The following is a 25,625-nucleotide window of genomic DNA, read 5'->3' as shown; positions in this document are numbered from 1 at the left end:
TCACTCAGAGTGGACCATTTACAGGGTACAGTTATGGGAGTGTCAGGGAGTGTCATCAAACAGGCAGAAAGACCTCACATCCATGCTGTGCAAGATGGTGACAAACGATGGCTTTGAAAAAGGCCAAAATAATTACTTCATCAGTATGCTAATGTTATCAAAAGACTTTTTATGACCATTTGTCAGAAGGCAATCCCTTGAGGTCAACAGGTCAGGTGTTGTGATGCTCTGAAACTTTGTTTCTACCATTCTGGTTGCAGAAATTCACTTATTTCCTCTCACTATTTCCATTTGGCATAGCAAAATCAAGAGCACCTCTTATTCAGCCAGTTTGCTCCCCTTTGAAACTTCTCTCTCTCTTGCTAAACAGGATCTTGCAGCAGCTGGAATATACCACAAAGAGTGTCTACACAGTTTGGGTACCCTTTCTTCATTTTCCTGTATTTTTGGCCAATCTTTGTAGATTGTAGTACCACTAACTGATGTTCAGGTTTTTTACTTCTCTTACCCATTTAGCTAAAAAATAGACAACAGCAGTTTCAAATACATAGCAGAAGCATTTCTTAAACACATAACTGAACATAATAGTGTCTAATACATTCATAAAGCAAGAAAATAAGATGGATATTCCAGGCACAAACCCTGCACACAGTTAAAAACAAAATGCGTGAAAAAGGAGGCATGTGTATCATGCCTCCTGAACCCTTGCATGGCATACTTACCAGTCAGATTTGAAGTGAATATAAGCATAAAATTGTAATTCTAGTTCAAAATATGGACTTGTACACTTTATAATAATGCTTTTTACACATGACTGCATGCTGGTAATTGGTTTACTTTGTATGTGTCATACTAGTGGGCAGATGCCATTCCTAACTAATCATAAATGTAGCAGAAAAGACATACAATGATTGCAAAGGAAATGCATCAATGCCGTTTTAACAGAAGTCACACAGATAAGAGCAGAGTAAACCTGGAGAATTGCTAATCAAACTTGTTTAAAGGAATAAATGAGGGAACACGTACATTAGTACAAGCATAGGATGTAGAGAAGGGAGGTGCAAACACTTCTACATTTCCAAAACTATTCATTGCTTCACAGACCACCACAGATCCTGACTGAAGACAGATCCTAATTCTTCTCTCCCTCAAGATTTCAGGTAGTGTAGATATTCATATCAAAATAACTAGCTTTACTTTGAAAGTCTTGCAAATTCATGTTATTTGGATCTGAGTGATTAAATAGTGGTGTAACAGTCAGGGGAAGGGAGTGCTCATTTTTTAACGCAAACTGTAGCCCTTAGGAAAACCCTCTGCCAGGGCACAGTGAGCAGAATACAAGCTCAGCTTAGACAAAACCTACATAGCCTGAGAGGGCAGAGAGTTTCCTCACCTGTCAGAAGGTTACCAGCCAATTTAGGATCAGAGGACTGAGAACAAGCTGCAGGAGAGAATACCTTCCTACTGATCCTGGAATTGAGCACACAAGGCAACATGACTCAGTAGCATGGTGTTTTGGATGCTCAGCATTGTGTGCGTTGGTTCAAGCCTCTACTTCACTTGTATCAAACAACTACTGGAACAGGCATCCAGGCATTTCCTTTTCCAGATGACTGAAATGGCTAATAGAACCAGTGAAACTCAAAGAAACACACACATGCTCTCTCTCTCAAGTCTGAGAAAAGCTTGATTGCTCCATGCAGATTCAGTTCAGGTATTCTCTGGAAACAGGAGATGGAGAAGTCAGTTTGAAATTCTTCAGGCAAAAATGTTCAGCTCAGCCATGTTCCATAGATATGCTCTGGGAGTATCAGCTTCTCTGGGCACAGCAGTAAGAGAGATCTGATTTGAAGGTCCTAGAAGTACTTAGGTGTGATCTAGGCTGCAGGGCATGCACCTCAGGCACCCCTGAGAATGTTTCAGAGCAGTTGTGGAGCCATGGGAGGCTTTGAAATCAAAACTTAAGGATCCCAGAGTTTTTGGACATCTCTAACACTGCATGGTAGCTGGCTTTGAGGACAGCAGGTTTTGATTTAAGCATGTAAATTGTGGGTGAAGATAGATTAAAATGTCCAGTTGCTGTTGTTGTTATAATGCTTAACCTTTCACCTGATGCCATCTTACACTGACTTCAATATATGTTTTAGTAGTCCTTTTACTGGTGAAGATAACAGAAATGTCTGAATTTATCCTAATATTTGTCAACAGTATTAGACTGATAGAAAATGTGCTAATAAGACCTGGATCCACATGTGGAAAATCAGTTTAATCCTGCTGTTGGTTTGCTTTCATTTGCTTTAGTTTTGTCCTGTAAAATCATGTTTAGAAAAAGAAGTAAAACAAGGATGGAAAAGGTTCTGATCAGAAGGCAGGAAAAAAAAAGGGAAAAATAGTTGTTTAGAACACAAACTATATGGGGTTGTATGTAAGATACAAGAGTTTATTTGAAAAACAGTAAATAGCTTCTAAATGTGGGTTTACCTACACCAAGAACATATAAAAATCTATAGATCTCTAGTAGCCTTCAAGATACATGTACTGAATCACATGAATTCACCATGATTCTTCAGCAGAAAATAATAGCACACAAAGTTTAAAGAAATAGAAAAAAGCTCAAAGCAGCACAGTGACCAATAATTGTGTTTCACTCCCTCACAACTGAAGAATTCTGAAAGTTAAGCAAATGGGGTTTTGAAACAAGTTAGGTCTGTGAAAACATTTCTAGCTAAAATTGTGCTCATCTGATGAAGCATAAATAAAAAAGCTGAGGACATGGAGGAGTGATGGGGAAGGGGAAAATAACGCAGGTCTTAAAAAGAGACCTACTAGCTGACTGTACTTGGTCTCTGTGCAGTATTTTACCCATTACAGGGACACCCTCACACTGTATTTGAGAAGGTGCAGGCTATCTCCCACTAGCAGCTTTGTATTTGTTAAAAGAAGCAAAGAAGCAGACACCACCTCTCTCTGACACTCATTTGTCTCAGGCTGTATCAATGGAGTCTCTCTCGGTGTCAACCAACAGCTTCACTCTGGACCTTTACAAAAAGCTGAATGAAACTTCCAGAGGCCCAAACATTTTCTTTTCTCCTTGGAGTATTGCAACTGCTCTCGCCATGGTCTACCTGGGTGCAAAAGGTGACACTGCAACCCAGATGGCTGAGGTAAGCTCTGAAATCAGCAGGATATCACTTCACAGGTTGTTGCCACATAACTTGCATTGTTCTTCAGCCTATGTAAAACAGAAAGGAACAACACAGTAGAACATACTGTTGGTACAGGAAATAACCCTGCTCGTGCTGCCAGCAATCCTGCAGGTCACTGTTCTTCCACTTTATTTTCAAGATCACCCTGCTCTGCAACACCCCAACATTCAGCTTACACTTACATCTCCTAGAGCATTGCAAGTGGTGTGCCAGGGAGAAGTTAAAGACATTAAAGGCTGCTGCTGGTCTTACTTGGATCACTACCTTCCATTTTAATTGTCCTTTGAACAGAATAATCCACCTGATATGGTGCTCAAATAGTAATAAAAAGACAACTTTATTAAAAAAATAATATGGAGCTAAGACATGCTACAAAAAAGAAAAGCTGGAGATAGTATCACTGCTTTTAGACCCCAGGTGGTTCTGGAAACAGTATATCTGCTTTCTCATACTGCATAACAAAGTTAGTAAGCTCTCCTGCACAGAAGCAGTACAAATACCTTTGCTTGTGACATAGTCCATAAATGAAGTAATCTTCCCACAAATAATGAGGACATAATACTACTGAAAATATAACTTCACTTGTGCCCACTTTTGCAGAATTATTCAATCTTTGTACTTTTCTAGGTTATACACATTTACTTCAACACATTAAATGCAGAGTTTTCCATTTGTGCCCCAGCAGTAAGATTCTGAAGTGCACTATGCTCTTTGTTGTGTTTGGTCATGATCTGAAAATAAATTCCATGCAGCTAAGCACAAAATAAACATTTACCCAAATAAATTGACATTTACATAAAGAAATTAATGTTTCAGCCATAATATTGATCTATTATTAAGCAGTACATGTGATTGAATTCTATACAGTAATGATACAGTTATAGAGGCTAAATTGAGAGTAAGGTCTTGTCCTTAATAACTTGAATAAGACTAAACTTCATTGGGCATGACTGGTGAATTACCATAGAAAACTAACATATAACTCTTGAGCACATTTATCTTCAAATAACAAGCTGTTTTTATGAATATTTATCATCATCACAGGTTCTTCACTTTAACCAGGCTGCAAGAGAAGAAAATTCATCTGAGACAACAAGGCCTTCGCTGGGGAGTCCAAAGAGAAGAAAGATGGTATTTGTTATAAAAAAAGACTCATAGAAATAAAATCTCTGAGAAGGAGATAGTTAAACACAACTACTGCTTTAGTTAGTTTACTGTTTAGTTTACTGTTAGCCTTTCAACATCTGCTTGTCTTCAGTCTGTATCTACTATAGCACTTCAGTAAAAAATATATATATAGAAAGAGCAAATGCAAAGAAGCAGGCAAAGTTATTATAAAACTCATGAACTTGGGCCTTCAAAAGCAGAACTGAGATACTAATGGCACTTTGATTTGCCCTAATACCATCTTACTTGGTTTTAGTGGGTCTATGGAAGCATCAACAAATCAATTCTCCTAATATGCTTAGGACAATTCTATCTCTTAGCAGCTTCAGTTTAGTGTTTTTTTGCTGTAGTGAAAAACAATTACTGCATTCACAATAAACTCCCTTCCACTTTTCTCATGCATGGACACATCAGGCAAACAAGATTCCTGTTTAAAATAATGTACGTTCATAATGTTCATCAGCTCGCCAGAGACTTGCCACAAGGGGGAACTAGCTCTTCATCAAATTAACTCCCTAAGCACAAAAAGGCTTGTAAACTCAAACAAGCTGTGTTTCTTTGGCACAGAAACTAAAATAAAGCTCAAAGAAACTAGATTAGACAAACTGGAAATAAAAGGGGGAAGGGAATCACATAATTCTCTTCCTAGATGGAGGAGGACTGATCTTCAAGACAAATCATTACATCCATGCTCGTTTTATCAACTCACTGACATTCTGAGTTGTAGCAAAGTCTGCCTAACCTGGTCCTTCAGATATTTCCCTCTGTCACCTCTTCAAGTCTGTTCCCATCCCATTGCAAAATCCAGCCTCTCCTATTCCATGCCCTCTGGCTACTAAATTATTTCCTAGGAGTCCTTCCTAGCAACCCCTGTCTCAGCATGAGTGAGAAAACACTAGAGCAGGGAATGCCACCTGACCAACTTTATGACAAATCACCATGAGTCAGTGGCACACACTCTCGGTGTCTCATGTGCAGGGCACGGTACACACCACGAAGGAGGAGACTGCACCCAAGCAGCTGGAGGGGAGTAGCTAACAGGTAGCAGTTTATCCTTCCATCAGCAAAGCAACAGCTGGCAACAGCTCACATGCTCCCTGAGACCATCAACATTGACATCCAGGACAAGCTCCCTCCAAAATCCAAATAGTAACAACAAAATTCATGAGAAACAGAGAAAATCTGAATAGTTGGTAAGTTCATGCCCTGACATTAGTGCCTGTCAGAACAGAGCACCTCCTCAGAAGCTGCCGGGCTGCACTGATGGGGCCTTGTGAAACTGAAAAGTAGGCCTGACCATGACTGAAATGGAAGAGAGTCAACTTCCTGGGTCTTGATGTCCCCAAAGGCCTGCATGGCACAACAGAAACAGATCATCGCCCCACAGACAGGAAACATTTTGTCCAGTTATACACAGTATTGCAAATGTGTAACATATCAAAAAAACAGCTCCATCCCCCAGAACTGCGTCTTAATTAAAAAAGAATCCATACTAATTGGTGTCTCTTCCCAAGGATCCTGAGCACAAGCAAGCTGAAAACATCCACTCTGGCTTCAAAGAGCTTCTGTCTGCCTTGAACAAACCCAGAAGTACCTACTTGCTTAAGAGTGCCAACCGACTGTATGAGGAAAAGACCTACCCATTACTGCCCGTGAGTTTACAACTTTACTTGAGAGTATTTTGACATTAAGAGGGATTGTTAATAGGGATTATAAAAAAATCTCCAGATGATGCCGCTGTGGTTTCAGGGAGCACACCAGGACAGACATGTGGGGCAGCCCTGGACAGACAAGAGGTCCATCTGTCTATAACAGTGGGCAGCAGTTTAGGAAATGAATGAGAACAAGGCATGCTGTGTAGTGATGTTTCTCCGGAATCTGCTGCAGTCACCAAGTTATCTGCAGCTCAGGGACTTCATGAATTTGCAGGCTTGCGTTTTGAATGTACTGCAACCCTCATCTAGGGAACCCTCATCAGTGGCTGTGTCTTTTGCGACTGTTGCCTGTTGGCATCATTATTGGTTTATTTTTCCTCTAAAGGATGCTTCTCCATATCTCTGGTCATCCTCCTCACCTGTCTCTGTATCTTTTATACTCTAGCATTTCTGAGACAGAGGAGGCCAGGGCTGCATACAGAACTCAGAAAACGGGCTTGCCATAGCTTTATACAGTGCTATTCTGATATTCTATCTTTTGTTCCCTACTCCCTTCTTTGTAATCCTTGAATTTGCATTTGCCTTTTGACGGCTATTGGTCAGATTCTTTTCCTATCAACTGCCCATTGTAGCTTCGGTACCTCGTTCCTAAACAGTAATAATAATTTTCTGTACCTTACATTTCACTGTATCATTTATAAATATTTTAATATTTATATGTTAATGCAAACATTTAGACCTTGGTTTTATAGAATAGATACTTTAGCACAAACTTCATCAGATATCCCTTTAGTACTCCAGTAGTAATAACCATCCACTGTGAAGAGTTTCCTCCTACTCTCGGTTTCCAGTCTTTCAAACAAACAGGATCTATCTCTGTACTCCATGGATGCTCAGCTTTTGGTGAGAAGTCTTAGGAAATGTCTTTGAAATGTCTTTTGGAATCCAAATAGATAGACTGTAATGGCTCAGCCTTGCTACCCATACCCTTCCCAACACCTTCAAAAAACGCCAGCAGATTTGTGATTTAGGATTTCCTATCACAAAATGCTGTTGACATTCCTTCAATACATCATGTTTACTCTTACACCCACTACACCTATTCTACTCATTTGCCCCTTACAGACTCATGAGTTTGTAATCACCTGTACTTTTGACATCTTTTTAAAAACTGATGTTGTATTAATCATCTTCCAGTTTCCTGGAAGGTGGTTTCAAATGAGATTACTATTCTTTGATCTTAGAGTTTGTTTGGTCTCCTAAGTAATTAGTAATTTGTCCTTCTGAAGTTCATTGCTCATTTTCTCCATAATCTCATGCTTTACAGGAAATCTGAAGAATTTTCCTCTGGGAATCTCCATGAACTGTTTCACAGCAGACAGCAATGCAAATATTAATTCTGCTTTTTCCCCATGACTTTATTCTACCAGAATGTTCCCTTTATGCCTGATCCTTTACTGTCCTCACAAACTCTTGGCAGGTTCCTCACCTCTGTAGCAAACTAAAAGGCTTGTTTCAACTTCATATCAAACTATTCTTCCCTCTTGTACTGAATTACAATCATAGAATAGTTAGGGTTGGAAAGGACCTTAAGATCATCTAGTTCCAACCCCCCTGCCATGGGCAGGGACACCTCACACTAAACCATCCCATATAAGGCTCTGTCCAACCTGGCCTTGAACATCACCAGGGATGGAGCATTCACAACCTCCCTGGGCAAATGATGAATGATTTATGAATTATGAATCCTATGATTTATGAATTCTACTTCATAAAGCAGGAAGGAAGTATTTAAATTATATAAAAGGTCATTTTGAGAAGTTAAAAAATAACCCAACAACAACAATAACAAAAAAAATCAAACCACCAAAATCAAACCAACAAAAACCCAAAAGAAGAATGTTTCATGGGGCATTTCAAAATTACAAATTGCGTCTTGGATTTCAAACACAAAAATTTGAAGCATCAGATTCCTTGAGACTGAAGTTTGATCAGTCCTTAATTAATATGTAGTATAGTATGTATTAGACTTTATTTTTAAGTCTCATCCTGTTTAAAACAATCAGTATCAGCTGATTGTATAATCTGTTGATTATTTCTAACATTTTTCTAATTCAAACTTAACTAAATAAGCATACATTTTTCAATTTTATCTTTCAGAAATTCTTACAGCTCATTACAAGCTATTACAATGCAAAGCCACAAGCTGTAAACTTTAAGACAGCTTCAGAACAAGCCAGAGCACAAATCAGTTCTTGGGTTGAAAATGAAACTGAGAGTAAGTACCACTCTGGTGGCTTTTTTCTTGTCTAGCTTTCAAATAATTTGTATTTGCACATTTATTGCTCTTGTAGTCTTGAAAACTCAGGGGAGGTAATGAGCAAAGCACAGTTAAAAAGCATAAAGAATGTCTCTCTCCAAACTGATGCTCCTTACAAGGTCCTTCCCTTGATTCTTTATGCCATAGCCTCTTCTGAATTATTTCTGTTCAGAGGAAGGCACAGGTAGATATTGATGGGCTTCACTCTGATTAGTGAGGTTTTTACTTCTGCTTTCTTCAGCTGCCTGCAACCATCTTCATGGAATAGCCAAGCTATTCCACTTTATCCACTTTCCAATTCCATTTACTGTCGTAATTGCAGTAAGTATTGATGTACTTCAAAAGCCATTTTAACCATATGTACACCATGAAAAAGGTACAGTAAAAACTCCTCCCAAATGCAAACATCTTTGCTAGAGAGGTAGGCATAGAGAAGGCACAATTAAAATTGGTGAGTTATATAGTCCCACTGAAATAACAGTCTATTTATCTGATTTTGAAGGGAAAATACAGGGTTTGCTGCCTGCAGGATCTCTCAATTCTCACACTGTGTTGGTCTTAGTAAATGCCATTTATTTCAGAGGAAATTGGGAAAAGAAATTTCTGGAGAAAAATACTTCTGAGACACCCTTCAGAGTGAGCAAGGTAAATTCCTTGTCTATATGCCTGTTATCATATGTTAATATGTCTATTGCTGAGCAGCAAGAAACCTCTAAATACTTCACCCACATTTCATATGCCACTGAAATGCTCCTTGTAGCTGGACACATGGTATAAACTCAGTGAGAACAGCAACTGTGAAAATAACTCAGCATTATCTTATCCGTGCACATTCATAAGATTTTTAATTAATAGCTCTTCCGTATCAAGACACTTGAGAACACCATGGTTAAGTAGCTGAAGGAAAAGAGGAAATAAGTACCATGGTCCCACTTTCAAAAGAGACTGAGTTGCTTTTGAGAGCACTGTTTACACACCTACAGCTCTCTTCTGTTTTTAAGACACAGACTATACTCTGAGTTCAAGGAAACTGAACAAGCTGTTTGTCCTCTGGGTGTTGCATAAAACCTCAGAGGGAATTTTCATGGGGCTGTCATTTTAGCTGAGTGCATGAGGATGATGTATTCAGCATACATGGAGGGCATGTTATTGAGCTGACAGTATTTAGTGCACTGATGATTCACAGTAGCTGACTACATGCAGATTTTTGGACTGTGCTAAATGCAAGCAAAATTATTTGTCAATGGGAAGTATCTTGTTTGACGTAGATTATGAGTGCAAACACCTTTTGTGTGCCAGGCAAGTTGAAGCAATTATGTCAATGATGTGACTGTGTACCTAAAACCTACTATATACCTACTATGCTACATGTGTGGTTTTAGGATCCATCATGATACATGGTTGTGGTGGGTTGACCTTGGCTGGCCATCAGCTGCCCACCAAGCCTCTCTTATCACTCCACCTCTCAATGGGACAGAGAAAGAAAAACAGGATGAAAAGCTCCTGGGACAGGATAAAGACAGGGAGAATGTACCAATTACAATCCTGGCCAAAAAAAGCCTTGGCTTAAGGAAATTAATTTATTGTAAATTAATTAGAGTAGGTTAATAAGTAGTAAGACCAAATATAAAACACCTTCCCTGGCTCCTTCCTTCTTTCAGGCTAAACTTCATTCCAAACTCTTCTATCTATCCCCCAAAGGCAGTGCAGAATGATGGGGAATGGAGATTACAGTCAGTTCATCACACATGGTCTCTGCTGCTCCTTTCTCCTCGCATTTTTTTTTGCTCATGTGGAGACCCTCCCATGGGATATAGTCATTCATGTCCAACATGAGTTCTCCCATAGGCTGCAGTTCTTCATGAACTGCTCCAGTGTGGGTGCCTTCCACGGGGTGCTGTCCTTCAGGAAAGGGCTGCTCCAGCATGGGTCCCCTGTGGGGTCACAAATCCTGCCAGCAAACCTGCTCCAGCATGGGCTCCTCTATGGGGCCACAGGTCCTGCCAGGAGCCTGCTCCAGTGCAGGCTTTCTACAGGGTCACAGCATCCTTCAGGCATTCCCCTGCTCCAGTGTGGGGTCCTCCACAGGCTGCAGGGTGGTTATCTGCACCACCGTGGTCTTTACCATGGGCTGCAGGGGAGCCTCTGCTCTGATGCCTGGAGCACTCACTCCCCTCCTTCCTCACTGACCTTGGTGTCTGCAGAGCTGTTTCACTCACATATTCTCACTCCTCTCTCCCAGCTGCTGTTGCACAGCAGTTTTTACCCTTTCTTAACTATGCTATCACAAAGATGTTACCAACACCACTGACTCACTCAGCTTCGACCAGTGGTGCGTCTGGAACTGGCTCTGCCTGACATGGAGGCAACTTCTTAAGTCTTCACGCAGAAGTCCCCCCTGCACGCCCTTGCTACAAAAACCTTGCTATGTAAACCCAATACGTTGTGCACAGAGACAGTTTAATGCACAGGATACATCATAGCAAAGCCTGTGAACAGATAAACTTTTGCACTCAAATGTAACAATGTGAAGCTGAGAGTGGATATATTAGTAAAAGCTCTGTGAACAAAGCACAGAATAGGAGTTCAAAAGACTACAGGGTAATGCAGTTCTATTTGGTAATCCAGTCCTCTGTGGTCTGGGGAAGGGGAAGAGGAAAAGCCAGCACAAGTCACAGAAAATATGGTTCAGAAGCAAAGTGAGATGATCAGTATTGCCCGGAAGGATAAAACAGAAAAAAAGGTTGATGGCATCCCCAGGAAGAAAGTGAACATCTTTTCCCCCAATCAAGGCCCTTACTCCAAAAATGTAATTTTTGGAAGAAAACATGAAACACTTACAGCAGTTATTTGCTTATCAAAGCTAACTCCTTTATTTTAAAACAAGAAATACATGACGTGATTCAGTTAGCAAGTATGTATGTGCCTATGATAATTTTTTTGTAAGGATCCCAATGACTTTGAAAAGAAGAGTGTATGGGATACCGTAGGAAGAAAAGGGTACTGTGTATCCAAATGCTGCTGTGTCTTGTACTTGTTTGCAAATTTTTGCTTTCAGTGCAACTAAGCAAGTAAACTTCCATTTTAAGGAATGAAGTAACTATTTTTTTCATGTCTTATTTTTTTTCACATCTGATTTTTTTTTCACAGACCAAGACTAAACTGGTACAGATGATGTTTCTGAGAGATACATTTTTGATACTCCATGAAACAACCATGAAATTCAAAATCATTGAGCTGCCGTATGTGGAAAATGAACTGAGCATGTTTGTCCTCCTACCAGATGACATCAATGATAACACTACTGGTCTGGAGCTGGTAAAACTGACCTGCTGTTTTGTCACATACACTATGATACAATAACAAAAATAGATTAAAAAAGTGAGGAAAAACGAGCTTCAAAATCATGGTAGAATAGGTTTTGATGTGTGCATACTTTGTTTCATTAACACCACAATTTCCCAGCTCTTAAGCTGAGGGCATCTGATAGTATTGCACACATGGTATTTTACTTACAGATGCATCTAAAAACTATGTCTGCACAACTGGCTTAGACTGTTTTGCATCCTCTTTTCTACTGCCAGAATAGCACAAACAAAGGAAGGACCAAATCTGAATCACTGCACTCTAAAGTTATCTTCTCCTAAGAGCTGTATTAATTAATTTTTATATCATTGCAGTCCAGAGTTGCACCTGGTATTTTGTGGCGGTTTCTCAAACTAAGCGTTGACTATCCCGACCCAGAAGGTATCAACAGTCACGCATGTTCATGCCAGCATAAGTTCCAGAATCTAAACAGATCAGAACAAGCATCTTATTATTTGCACCTCAGGTCCCATGCATTCCACTTATTTCCCACTACTAAGAGAAAAGTTATCCATATACACACAAAGCAAGAGCTTATTAAAGTAAGTCACACATTGCAAAAAAGCAATATTCTTCACACCAGGAAAAAAAATATAACTCCTCTGAGGTTTCAGGCCTACACCTCACCACCTTTAAGAAAATAAATAGGAGTATAAGTCACGCAGAACTTTGCAGGATCATGCCTTATGAATATGGTGCATGTTACAGCTGTAGCCATTGCTGGTGGCTGGGTTTTGTTTTACGTGTTCTTGATGAGTGAAGCATGAAATCAGACTCTACAACTCAAGGAGAGTTATAAAGCAGGTATGTTTATTTCGGACCCAGGTGCAAGTGTAATCGCTCCTCCTAACTTGCACACCAAGGGGTTAAGAGAACAGATATTTATTACACACAAACATGCATATTCATTAGGTTCCTTGAGAGATCAAGGGGGCTATTACAATTAGTTTAAGAACTCATTATCATAAGTCTCCTCCCTTTTGGCAGTTGTGCACTGCCCTCCGACAGTCATGGGCAGGGGTCTTCAAGATGAAGTAAGAAGTCTTCCTCACAGCGTACTTTTCACCTTTGGCACAGTTGGATGCCCCAGTAATCACAAAACTAGCTGAAACCAGCCATATCTGTAAGTTTCTGACAACTGGCAAAGAGTTAGAACAGTGTGACCTTCACACGAAATTTATTGCAAGCAAAACAGGATGGGCAGACAAGGAGCATCCTAAGCTAGCAGACGTTCAGGAGTCACTGTCTCCAAACTAACTGATAATTAGAAGGACGGTAAGAAATAATTCACTCACGTTAGTAAGAATACTAAATTCTGTTATCACACCACAGACTTACAACACAAACATTGCTCTCTCCCTTAGACCTAAGTTAAGTTAAAAGTATTTTAACCCTATGTTTTCCAGGCACTTGCTTTCCTTATATCATGAGTGTTATGACAGTGGTATGTGCATGTGTTGTCTCTGACCTTCATATTCCAACTGTTTTCTTCCTTGACTCATTGCAGGTGGAAAGAGAGCTGACCTATGAGAAACTGGCTGAATGGACCAAATCAGCCAATATGATGAAAGCTGAAGTGGATCTGTACCTGCCCAAGTTGAAGGTGGAAGAGAATTATGACCTTAAATCCACTTTGAGCAGCATGGGAATACAAAATGCTTTTGACCCCGTTCAGGCTGATTTCACAGGGATGTCAGTGAAGAAGGATCTTTTCATCTCAAAAGTTATTCACAGCGCTTTTGTGGAGGTCAATGAAGAAGGTACTGAGGCAGCAGCTGCCACAGGTGTTCTGGTGCTGAGATCAAAAGCACCAACAATGACTTTTAAAGCTGACCACCCTTTTCTCTTCTTCATCAGACACAACAAATCACAAACCATTCTCTTCTATGGCAGACTCTGCTCACCCTAGTCAGCTACTCCTTGCCCTGCAGAGCCAGAGATGCTTGCTTGCTTGCCAGCACAGAGGCAAATCCCAAAACCTGAAACTCCTGCTGCAACTAGGTAGAGAAGGACTTTGACTCTTTCTCCATCAAGCCGCACACCCCAGGGCAGGAGGCACAGCTTCTCCTGTGCCCTCCCTCTTACCCTGAAGGGACAACCATGCCAGGGCCAAGACGAGGGTACAATGGCTTGCATCCATAGAGCAATCATGGTTGTCATTCAGACAAGGCCATCAAGGATAGCTCTGTCCTAGCCATTATTAGCTGTGGCATTTCTACCCCTTCACCTCTGAGCAGTGTATACAAGCGCATGTTAACACAGTCCCTCTCCTCACCCCCATGACTAGAGCCCCTGACTCAAATATGGTCTCAGCACTTACTCCCAGCCTGCAGCAGTTACATCCTGCTTAGCCCTCGATTCGGTCCTTGCATCGCAGCTAGAGGCAGACCCTCCACACCCAAGGCCTGTGGCCATCCCGTTGTCTTCCTTCCACATCTCAGGTGTAAACCTTCAGCAGCTCCGAATTTAACCTCAAATTAGCTTCACATGTCACTCCACAGATTTCCTTAGAAAAATAAAAATAAAAAATACACCTCCACAGGGGCTAGTTTGCCTCACTCAGACCCTCGGGTACACGAGGAGGGCTCAAGCCTGAGTAGCAACATCTCATTTTAGTTTAAAACAAGCCCTGGTTCAAAACCGATCAATAACAATTATAACCTGTCATGGGCTGGGTGTTTCCTGTCAGCCCTGCCACGAGAGGGAGGCAGAGCTGGAAAATCACCACCTGCGCCCAGGGAGATACTAAAGTGTGTGGGGGGGGGTAACGGTGAGGTAGGCAATGGCTCTTGGTGGGGGTAGGCGGCGGTCAGGCCGCCATTTTGGCCGGTGTGGTTGTGGCCCTTCCCCTTCGGCCGCTGCGATCAAGGAAGTGCCGCAGCCTCCGGTTCAATGCCGGGGCGCGGCTGAGGAGGGGCCGAGCTGCCGGCCTTTACCCCGGCTCCGCTGCGCTTCCGGGAGGAGGGAGGCGCAGCTGCCGGTGGGGTGAGTGTGCCGCTGGCTTGGGGATGCCGTTTCCTACGGGGAGCCCGTGCTGTAGAAGCTGCGCGGCGTTGCTTTTGTGCCCTTTTTTATCTCTCGTGGTTTGTGCTTCTTGCCAGCTGGAGTCGCAGTGGCGTGTAGAGGGCGTATTTCATGTGTAGAAATGATGGGGGCACGGAGAAATGTTGAGTTTTGATGTCTTTCCTGGTGACGAGTCCAGCAGGGGCCCAGAGGAGGGTCTTCTTATCCTAGGGAGTGCCAAACCCTTGTCTTTTTGTGCCTGAGCTTGCTGGGATGGGGTCGGACCTTGGTGGCCCCCTGCTCTTGTCTGCTCCTGCTGAGGCCCTCCCGGAGCTGGGGGCCGGTGGTGGTGGGTGCTCATGGAGCTGTGTCATTCCCTGTATCCTGCTGCTCGCCCCAAAGGGGTGTGATGCGAAGAGCAGCTATCTGGAGCTGTTAGCAGTTTTACCTTTCAGGTGTCTGAATATCTGTCCTGACTCTCCTAAACCTAAGTGAAGCCACCTTCTCCTTGAGAAAGGTTGCTTTGGTTCAGAGGGTAGAAAAAGAAATGTCCGTGCCACATATGCAGCTCCCTCTGTGGACACCACCTGATGTTCGTCACCCTGAGTTCCTCCTTTGACTGTGTTTGAAACAGTTGTTTTGTGATTCTGTGGCAGCTGACATTGGATAGGGAGGCATCTGAATATAGTCGGCACTAATACATGTTGTACTCTTGGTGGCATATGTCTCTTGGGCCACAGGCTGAAGCTCCCTGCACTCTGCTGCGGCCGGGTCCCCCCATGGCAAAAACAGTAGCTGGGAGAGACACTGTAGTGTATATCTGCTGTTGGAGGTAGATACAGTCTGTCCCTAAAGACTTTCCTAAAGCATAGGGGTCTACTGCCGAGAATATATGCTTCAGATTCAATGCACAGGGTCAGGGCACCCAGGAAGTTCCACAGGGAGACCAGAGTGAGGAATGGGTTGCTGTCAGCAAACCCCGTGATCACTGAGGGTTTTGCAGCATACAGTTTACAATTGAGTGACAAATATATGCTTGTGTCATACATTTTTTGTTCCTTAAAGTGCAGCCATTGTGTATGTCCTGGGTTCAGCAGTAGCAGTCATTTTTCTCCGTAGTAGCTGGCACAGTGCTGTGTGTTTGACTTTAAGCCTGGGAACAATAGCTGATAACAGCTGTTGAAATGTTACTTATAATTTGATTAAATGCACTGATTTTCAGGTAGGTAAATAGTATGCGTTATATCCCTTTGTTTGTTAGATCTTGCTTGGTGTGACAGCCCTACAAAAACTTTCTATATAATAACTGCTTGTAGGTGTCACTGTTCCTGTGCGTTTTGGCCTACAGGTCAAAAAAAAAATCTTAGTACTAGTAATCTGCAGATATTAGGACAGTAGGGAAATCTGGGGGTTTGCTGTAACCACCACAAACTGAAAATGCAAAGTGCCTCTTAGTTCTGCTTTAAAGTATGTGTAGTTAAATTACTCATTTCACACAGAACTGGAGGATTGTTTCCACTTAGTCTTGCACCCCACCTCCGCCCTCCTTTTCAGTTATGAGAGAAGAGAAATGGGAGAAAAGTTACTACTGTTTATAGTGGAACTACTAGCAGAAAATTTTCTTAGGTGGAAAATGATGAATGCAGAAACTTGTCCTTTCCATCTATTTTTTTGAGATAATGAATTGGTAATTGTGTTGTCTTTTTATTTTGTAGTAACGTATCAACAGTAGGCACTGCCTTAAGGGAAGGAAAAAATGCAGATGGCTTTACTGCCAACTGGTAGTTTAAAATGTTTGGTGATACTTACTACAGTTAAGACAGAATTCTAGTATTTATTGCTCCATTAATAGGTGTGTGGTTTAATCTTAGGTTAGCTGCCTACACATCTGATGTACATAATGTGTATCAGGCATACACATGCCTGATACACACTGCGTACATACAAATTACGTGTGTTGCACTGTGCATGTCCCATAAAGTTATCTATAAGCAGGGTTGGGTTTTGTGTGTGTGTGTTTCCGTGTTGCAGGCAATAAAATGGAACTGAAATGGACTTTGATTTTTCTTTGAACTATAGGAGGAAATACATTAATCAACATGCTGACCAAGTAACTTTTTTTTTTTTCTTTTTAATCTTGTAGGTCAAGTAATTCTGCAGACGTCTGCCGGAGTGGCTGTTAGGTATAAAACACAGCATGCACATGTATCAGTAAGCTGAAGGTAATACTGAAGATACATAGACTTAGACAAGGTAAGAGTTCGTAATTCTGCTATTGTGATACCTGATCTTTTGCTCTGCTTTCCTGTAAAGGCAGGTAACTGTCTTTGTGAGGTCAAAAGCGACTTGATTCTATAAATCCTAAAGAAAATACTGTTGTATCTGATTGTCTCAAAAGATGTAGTATTATTTACATAGTGAAGAGTCTAATGGCACAGGTGGGAGTTGCTATCCCTCTTATAGGTATAGGATTTAAATGCAAAAGTAAACAATAAATCACCAAAATAACTTAAGTGCCTACTATGGCATTTAAGGTGCTTGTTCCACCAAATCAGTTTTTCAGTGAGTTGATAATTTTCCAATCTAATTGTGACATTTTCTGCGTATTCTGGGCAATGTAAAAGACAGAAATAAGTTGTCAGTTTATATTAGAATAAATTTGAGCCATTCTTGTTTTATATTTTATCTCCCAGGTTCTGAACCATGGATAGCCTCTGTGCAGCAAATACCGCTTTTGCTCTCGACCTCTTAAGAAAGCTGTGTGAGAACAGAAGTGGGCAGAATCTGTTCTTTTCTCCTTTTAGTATTTCTTCTGCATTGTCTATGGTTTTGCTGGGTTCAAAAGGTAACACTGGAGCCCAAATAGTAAAGGTATGTCTCAGTAAACCTAGTGTATTGAATTTGATGGGACTATATGAGCAGCAGATCAGTATTACGGACTGTGACCTGAACTTCTGCTAGACTATTATTGTCATTCTGGTCTCAAAGAGCAGAGGTCTTTATTTGGTATGTATGTAAGCAGTACCTGGTTTTATTTGTTTTATAGGAGAACCTTCCTTTGGTATGAAATTCAGAGGTTCCTGTTTAGTTTTGTGTGTGGTTTTTGTGTGTTTGGTCTTTTGAGACTGATCTTCCTTGAGTATGTCATTAAGAGTTACCTAGTTTTTTGTGTAGGTTTGATGAATGAAGCTACATAAAATACTTTCTTCCAGTATGTTCTTTTTGCTTAATATCAGACTATACATGTTTTGAAAATGTCACCAGGCTTAACATTTTTTTAAACTTGCTAAGGTGGCAAATACACTTGGTGTGTTTTTTACATATGCAACTGACTATTGAAAGTATAATCAGTCATTTTTGTTCCTATGTTTGCCTATTTTGGGAAGTGGAAAAGGAGTGTAAACACATAGTTTTTTAGGGATTTTTAAATGTATGGGAATTCCTTTAAAATAGTATTGTTGCCATTCTTGGAGCCATCTGGACGTGGTCCTGGGCTGCTGGTTGTAGATGGCCCTGCTTGAGGAAGGGGGTTATACTAGGTGATCTTCAGAAGTCCCTTCCACCCTTGATGATTTTGCGACCCTGTAATGCTTGGCTTGAGTGAAGGAAACTGAATACTGCTGACACTTTCACTCCCTAATTCAGTACTTGTACACCTGTCTGAGTACATCATATGTGACTTGCACGATAAGCTCCAGATGGGAGGCTTGATGAAAAGTCTTTTGTCTTCAAGTCAGTTTTTAACCCCAAAAGTCATTAAGAAAAAATAATGTTGAAGCAAGCATGTATAGGGAGGGCATGGACTCTTGCTGAGGATGTTTGTCTTTCTACAGGTGCTTTCTCTGAAAAAAGCTGAGGATGCTCACAATGGGTATCAGTCACTTCTCTCTGAAATTAATGATCCAAACACCAAATATATACTGAGGACTGCTAACCGACTTTATGGGGAAAAGACATTTGAGTTTCTCTCAGTAAGTAACCATTAAATTTGTGTAATTTTTTTTGTATAATGTATTGGCTTCCTATTTCTTTCAGAGGTCTAAGACAAGCTTTAGATTTTACTCTCCAGTTTTTCTGGGCTGACACCTACTAATGCAGTAGGTTATGCCAGAGCCTGGTATCTGAACTTGGTGGAGAAGCTCCTTTTACGTAACCTGTGACCCAAGTGCACAACTGGTGCAAAGCACTATGAAATTCATCAGACTCCTAATTCTTCAGGATTCCATGATCATTCATATTTTTGGCTGTGGGACAAATAGTTGACGTACCTCTTTTCCCTTGATAGTGTGTAAATATGATACAAAAGAATTGTCATTCCTATTCAGTATGGGCAGTATTTTGTAGTTCCTCTGTTACATAAGCCGTCCAAAGACCATACTGAGAGGAATAAATGACTTAAAAGGTTTTCCTTATCTGAAGATCTAAATAAGGATAGTAGGTACTGTGTTACATGTGTTCCTTTAGATGATTGCCTAAGAGGAAGAAGATAAAAGGCTCAACTTTCCCCCTCTCTTTCCTTTTCCCTCCTTAGCCTCCCCTCCGGGGAGTAATTTATGATGATTCTTTTTATGAAGAATGGTAGTGTTTCATCTGTCTAATGGATAAAACTTACATGGGTTGTACTTTAAAATTTTGTATCTGTGTAATAAAGATCTAGGTATATTAAATCAGACAGAAGGTATGTTTTTTTTTTCCTAAGAAAAATTAGTTTACCTTCTGAAGAGTTTTCTATTAGCTTAGGAGGTTTAACAATGAGTTTATTTCAAGAGAAGCTTACAAAATCATTTGTTCTCTCAAAGAAGAAAAAAAACTAACACCAACCAACCAAAAAACCTAGCTACATCAGTTATGTAGAACTTTAGCATGTGACTTAACATATGGTGAACAGTTCCTGTTTCAAATAGGTGGTATAAAACCTAATAGGAATGTGAAGGGAAAACTTCAATGGCTCAATATGAAGCTGGGGGAGAAGGGTGGGCAGATTTTCTTGGTGTATTTAGGAATCATCTGTGGCTGAATGAGAGTAAAATGTTGTTGAAAAGCTATTCTGAATGTCCATGTTAGTCATTTGTAGAGTTGAGTCAAAAATCCTACCATGCTGGACTAGAAAAGACTGACTTCATGTGTGCGTGGGAGGATTCCAGAAAACAAATAAATGGCTGGGTAGAGGAAAGGACTGAAGGTGAGTGTTTTGCAAGATGCTGTGTTGTATTTAATGTCAGCCCTGGGTTGGATAAAGAGCTATTTTGAGATACAGTATTGTGAATTAAAAAATAAAACAAACAAACATTGAGCCCATGCTCTGTTTGGTACATAATTCTCTCATCTACATTAATTACAGAGTAGGTACTATATTAGATAATTAGATACATGTCAAACTGTTTAAAAAAAAAAAACCTTTTTTTTTTTTCCCCATATGTACCGTAAAGGTAAAATTCAGAACCTGTTGGCAGAGGGCGTTCTCGATTCACTGACCAGACTTGTGTTGGTGAATGCCATCTATTTCAAAGGCAGCTGGGCAAAGCAGTTTGACAAAGAGAGGACAGCAGAAGTGCCATTTCAAATAAATAAGGTATGATGTGCTAAAATGCTGGCAATCCACTGTTACTCTGAAGCACTCTGAAATGAGTACATTTAATTTTGAAGACAGGAAAAAAATTCATGCAAACGGGGTTACTTTGGGTAGGGTGTATGAAATCCCTTATATCCTCTAACTTTAATATGAGCACTCTTTGTTTTGTTTCTGTTAGGTTTCATGTAATTACTAGAAACTTAAATATACAACTAAGTATTTCTTTCATTCTGTCTCTTTCTTCCTTTTGCCCTTCTTGTTTGTGAGAAGTAGCTCTCTACGTAATTGCAGAACTCAGAACTGAAGAGAACAGTTGAGTAAAGCTGCCATGCTGTTTGTGGGTTGTGAACAATTTCACAGAAGTTTGTGAACTTAATTATTTCATGATAAAACTGGTGAGGATAAGAAAAGAAAATTTCCTTTAGGTTGTAAGCAGAAAGCTGCAGTTACATGTGTGCAAAACTTGTAAGTCTTCAGTCACTGCTTCCCCCCCACCCCCGCCCCGCATTTCTACCACTGAACTGATCCAAAACAAATGTAAAATTAAAAATAAGTCTTCTTTGAAGACCTCCATGCTATACTTGCTTTTGGAAATATATCAGTGCCATTGAAGAAGCCTTGGCTACTATCATTAGCAGGCCATGACTGCCCCTCAAGATCATCTCAAACTCTGGGTCTGCCTCCAGATGTCATTAGCAAAAGCTGGTAACACGACTTCCTTAACTCCTCTGCTTAAAATAAACACTATTCAAAACTGAAGCCCTCCTGCTAGACTTCAAACCATCCCTCCCCCAGTGATGAAACATATTAGCTTCAACTGCTAATACCACTTTTTAGTTAGGGAATGTTGCTGCACACCTCATACTCCCTACTGCAGCACTTCAGAAACCACTGGACTGACCTGGTTACTGCTGCCTTGCCCTCTCACTGTTGAAGCATCTTGAAAAAGCTAGCATGGTATCCAGGCATGCTATTCCATTTTCTTTTCCTTGGACTAGTACAGACTTACGATGTCCTGAAACTAGGAAAGGGATCCAGAGAACTATTGGAGAAAGTTAAGATGTAGGATTTGGGAATGCAGCCTTGGCTTACCCAAGGAACTTGCTTTTAGACACATAGAGAACTGCAAGTCTCTTTCCTTGTAACACTTTATCCATTAAGTTTGTATTTTCATCCTATTAATGACTAGCCACTGATGACCTGCAGAAGTGTGTGAGTAGACTCAAATGAACAATTGGCAATCTGAGGTGTAACCTGATGTTTTAAGATAGCTGTCTTACAATGTGCCCAGTGGGAAAGAGTTACATTAACATCCCAAGAGCCTTTCCATCATCCTGTGACATTACTTCTCTGATGCGCCTCTTGCAACAAAATGATTTTCATGTGCTGTGGGGCCTTTTCTTTGCTTATTCATAGAATCATTGAATCATAGAATAGTTAGGATTGAAAAGGACCTTAAGATCATCTAGTTCCAAACCCCCTGCCATGGGCATGGACACCTCGCACTACAGCATGTCACCCAAGGCTCTGTCCAGCCTGGCCTTGAGCACTGCCGGGTATGGAGCATTCACAACTTCCTTGGGCAACCTAGTCCAGTGCCTCACCACCCTCATAGTAAAGAACTTCTTCCTTATATCTAATCTAAACTTCCCCTGTTTAAGTTTTAACCTGTTACCCCTTGTCCTACCAGTACAGTTCCTAATGAAGAGTCCCTCTCCAGCATCCTTATAGGCCCCCTTCAGATACTAGAAGGCTGCTATCTTTTTCATGTGTCGCTGCTGCAAGATAATTTCTGTCATATTCTCTGTGGGCATTGTTTCAATGGGCTTTACTTTAAAAACAAAAAAACTACGTATGTTTATCTCGTGAAGGTAAAGGAGAAAGTAAGGAAGCTCTTAACTGAAAAGAGATTAAATAATTATGTGAATTATAGTAGCTGATGTACCATGTGAAAATGGAGTGAGATACCAGAGAATGAAATTTAGGAGAAAAATCTTATACCTTCTTACTATCCATGTGACTTAAGAATTCAAAATAATGTTCTTCCTTTCTCAGTATTTGTAATATAATTTTAAAATATTTTAATTTCTCTTTGTTACAGCACTTGAAGCTACATAGACTAAAAATTAAAATACCTACATTGAAACAGCTTACATTCATTTAAACCAAGGAACATGGGTTCTGCTTCTTATGAGCTCTGTTTAGTGCTTGTCACTAGTTGTTAAGAGAAGAAACATGTCTTTGCCTTTTTGCCTTAAATGAAACTTGACAGAAATTTCCACATCAGTAACTAAAAATTAAGTCTCGGGGATCCTTACTTCTTCGCAAAAGGCAGTGGTGAGGCTGAGCTCTGTGGTGTGTTTGGTTCTCTTTAGTCAAATTTTTAAAAGCCCTGAGTAACTGGATGCCTGCTTTGTATTTTGAGACCAGCATACTCACTCAGTACTACCTGATAACATCTCTTTACTTTTAGGAAGAGACCAGACCTGTGCAGATGATGTGCAGGAAGGATAAGTTTAACATGACCTATATCTGGGACTTGCAGACCAAAATCCTTGAGCTCCCTTATGTTGGTAATGAACTCAGCATGATTATCCTGCTCCCTGATGCAATTCAGGATGGATCCACTGGCTTGGAAAGTGTAAGTTGTTGAGATAAATGCAAGTCTGTGTCCTTCCAGGGAAGAAAGTTTGATATTGCATATAGAACTGCAGTTCCATTCTAGAGCTGTTATGGCACTGGTGCTCAGCACCAGCTGAAGACCTGACCCTCCTCAGCACCAGATGTTAGCTGTGGTTATGGTGAGGGCATGGTGTGCTTAGGAGCATATGTGGTGAGAGGGGTATTGGGGAAGCTCTTAGGAAGGCCTGTAGCTTGTCCCATAGATCTTCTGTTCTGAACAGCTGGCAGGTTATCCCTGCCCACTTCCAGAGAAACAAGCTCACAGGAAAATGTAGGATCTCTTCTGTTGTGGAGATCCGACTTTTTTTTTTTTTTATTTCATGCCCTGGACAAGAATTTATTATTAAGGTTTTCTGATGCTGACTGCAAGGGGCATTGTGGGTAGACTTTTTCATTAGCCTGTCAACCCAAAGGAGGATGTTCTGGTTAAGAAATAGAGGAACTGGGTTTGTTTTTTTTGGGAACTTGTCATTAGTTCTTCTCTGCCTTTGCTTCCCATATGCAAAATGTAAAAAGCCCCCAATCTAACATGTTTTATAAAAGTAAACTTTACATGGAAGGGACTGATCCTTATTGTATCTACCAAAAAGCATGTGGGATTGATCTTGGCTCAAGCTGTAGTTCTCTAATGAGAAGTCAAACTTGCGTTTCTGGCTTGAGATGCTCTAAACCCTGGAAAAAAGATGCATGTTATGCACTGTATAAACAAACACAGTAATTACTACTTATGGCTGAGTAAAACTGTCTTTAATTAAATATTTGGGTTTTCTTTAGCTGGAAAGAGAACTGACATACGAGAAGGTGACAGATTGGCTCAATCCACAAGCAATGGAATGCATAGAGGTGAAGGTGTCTTTACCCAGATTTAAACTGGAAGAAAATTATGATCTGAAACCCCTCCTGAGCAGCATGGGAATGCCTGATGCGTTTGACTTAGGGAAGGCAGACTTCTCAGGGATTTCAGCTGGCAATGAGCTGGTGCTTTCAGAAGTGGTTCACAAGTCCTTTGTGGAAGTCAACGAAGAAGGCACTGAAGCAGCAGCTGCCACAGCAGGAGTGATGATGATGCGCTGCGCGATGATTGTTGAAGACTTCGTTGCAGATCATCCCTTCCTTTTCTTCATCCGACACAACAAAACTTCCACCATTTTGTTCTGTGGGAGATTTTGTTCTCCCTAGAAAGGAGATGTCTTGGCTGCCATTACACAGTAACTTTGTTTCTTTGGAATAGGGCTACTCTTCTTGCACTCATTGTCTCTTTCAGCTGTGCCTGAGTCCAATTCTGTGGTCTTCATCTCAGGCTTGATAGAATAAGAGAGCTGCTTAGATACATGGAGCCAAGGCCATCTAAATCAACTCTTAGCCGGTGCACCTCAGTGCAGAGATGTCTTAACTTCTTGCTGACACAGGAAACATCTGACTGGCTCAGCCAGTGCTTCCTCCCTCTCTCCTTGCAGTTCCCATTTTGGCTTTACTTTCTGTGGCTACCTGGTAGAGTTGGGCAGTGACTTCCCACTGGAAAAGAAAGTGTTAATTTGGTTCTGACAAGGGTGGAGCATGTCTTCAGCTCCCCTCCCCTTTTTTCCTCCCACCCCGTCATTTTTGTATTTCTTTTCCTTCCAGACTCATCCACTTAATCTGTTGATACATTCCCTAGAGATGAAAGGAGCCTTTAGCAGCCTGTTCCAAGGGTTGCTAAGCAACCTGATGAAATAGGTTTTTTGATAATAACTGGACAAGCGCTTAGGCAAGAATGGGAATAAAAATATGGCTTTGCACCATATTTTTATTCCCAAAAAACCTACAAGGCTTTTGTCCTTGTAGGGTAATTGTTGAGTGAGAAGTGCTTTATCAGCACAGGACACCTGAGTTTATTACCTATCAGCTGGTTCTAGTCCTTCAAAGAGTGTAATGAAAAAGCATATGGTGCCTATGCAATATCTAAATAACAAAGACTTTCTGCTGTTGTGATAGATCTTTCCTGTTCATTGTTTCTTAAACATTTTAATGCAACTGTATAATACCAAAGATATAGCTGAAATAGCTTTCCTGATACAGTTATTGGTTTGTTTTGCTGTTTCTATTCCTGAAATAATAAAAGAACTTGAAGTGCTGCAAGACTTTAACCATAAATGATGCCTTTATTTCTTAAATCTGTAGTATGAAGAAACCCAGTTACCTCTTGATAGAGTACAACCAGCTTCTGGATACTTGCTGGGTTTGACAACGCATTCCAAATATTCTCCAAGTCCTGCAGTCCTGTGGTGCTTATTTAGGTTGCCACGGCATTTGATGGAAGGCTCTTTGCTAAAAATCTTCACAATGCCAACACCAAAGGCTGTTTCTGCGCAGGACTGCATTGCTACCTTTTCATTCACAACTCCAAAGCATTTGACTGTCATCCAAATGGTGCTGGATTGCACTGCTTATTTCACTGCACTGTAACTTGGCTGTCTGGGGTGAGGGAAATGAAAGTGCTTTGTGATTTGAGGGGTGGGATATGTCTGAACTTTTAATAAAGGGCTAGTGGTTTGCTCCCAAAGCCAGAGTGGGGTGGGTTCCTGGGGGCCTGATGGAGAAAACAATCAGGTTAAGCCCAAGAGTCCCCTCCATGCTGTTATGTTCCTTGCATTAAAAAAGAGAAGTCTGACTGA

General features: G+C 40.8%; 2 protein-coding genes across 4 annotated transcripts; both read left to right on the top strand.

Moving 5' to 3' along the window:
* The first annotated feature begins 1,107 nt into the window (after positions 1 to 1,107).
* On the top strand, positions 1,108 to 14,247 carry LOC136008364 (heterochromatin-associated protein MENT-like). The gene is made up of 8 exons (XM_065667480.1): positions 1,108 to 1,160; positions 2,988 to 3,164; positions 4,251 to 4,337; positions 5,888 to 6,025; positions 8,189 to 8,306; positions 8,851 to 8,993; positions 11,499 to 11,666; positions 13,222 to 14,247. The coding sequence occupies exons 2-8, from the start codon at positions 2,997 to 2,999 to the stop codon at positions 13,621 to 13,623; spliced, it is 1,224 nt and encodes a 407-aa protein (XP_065523552.1). The 5' UTR covers positions 1,108 to 1,160; positions 2,988 to 2,996; the 3' UTR covers positions 13,624 to 14,247.
* Positions 14,248 to 14,421: 174 nt separating this feature from the next.
* LOC136008365 (serpin B6-like) lies at positions 14,422 to 25,104 on the top strand. Of its 3 annotated transcripts, none has more exons than XM_065667482.1 (8): positions 14,422 to 14,489; positions 16,861 to 16,970; positions 17,411 to 17,588; positions 18,551 to 18,688; positions 19,782 to 19,899; positions 20,147 to 20,289; positions 22,763 to 22,930; positions 23,746 to 25,104. In XM_065667482.1, the coding sequence occupies exons 3-8, from the start codon at positions 17,421 to 17,423 to the stop codon at positions 24,148 to 24,150; spliced, it is 1,140 nt and encodes a 379-aa protein (XP_065523554.1). In that variant the 5' UTR covers positions 14,422 to 14,489; positions 16,861 to 16,970; positions 17,411 to 17,420; the 3' UTR covers positions 24,151 to 25,104. The 3 variants fall into 3 exon arrangements, with proteins under 3 accessions (XP_065523554.1, XP_065523555.1, XP_065523553.1); XM_065667483.1 differs by lacking the exon at positions 14,422 to 14,489 and adding an exon at positions 14,535 to 14,699 and having other exon boundaries at positions 22,835 to 22,930; XM_065667481.1 differs by lacking the exon at positions 14,422 to 14,489 and adding an exon at positions 14,537 to 14,699.
* The last annotated feature ends 521 nt before the right edge of the window (positions 25,105 to 25,625 follow it).

This window comes from Lathamus discolor, chromosome 2 (assembly GCF_037157495.1).
Source record: "Lathamus discolor isolate bLatDis1 chromosome 2, bLatDis1.hap1, whole genome shotgun sequence".
Lineage (NCBI taxonomy): Eukaryota > Metazoa > Chordata > Aves > Psittaciformes > Psittacidae > Lathamus > Lathamus discolor.
The sequence above is the reverse complement of the archived record's forward strand: the minus strand, read 5'-3'. Positions and strand labels throughout refer to the sequence as shown.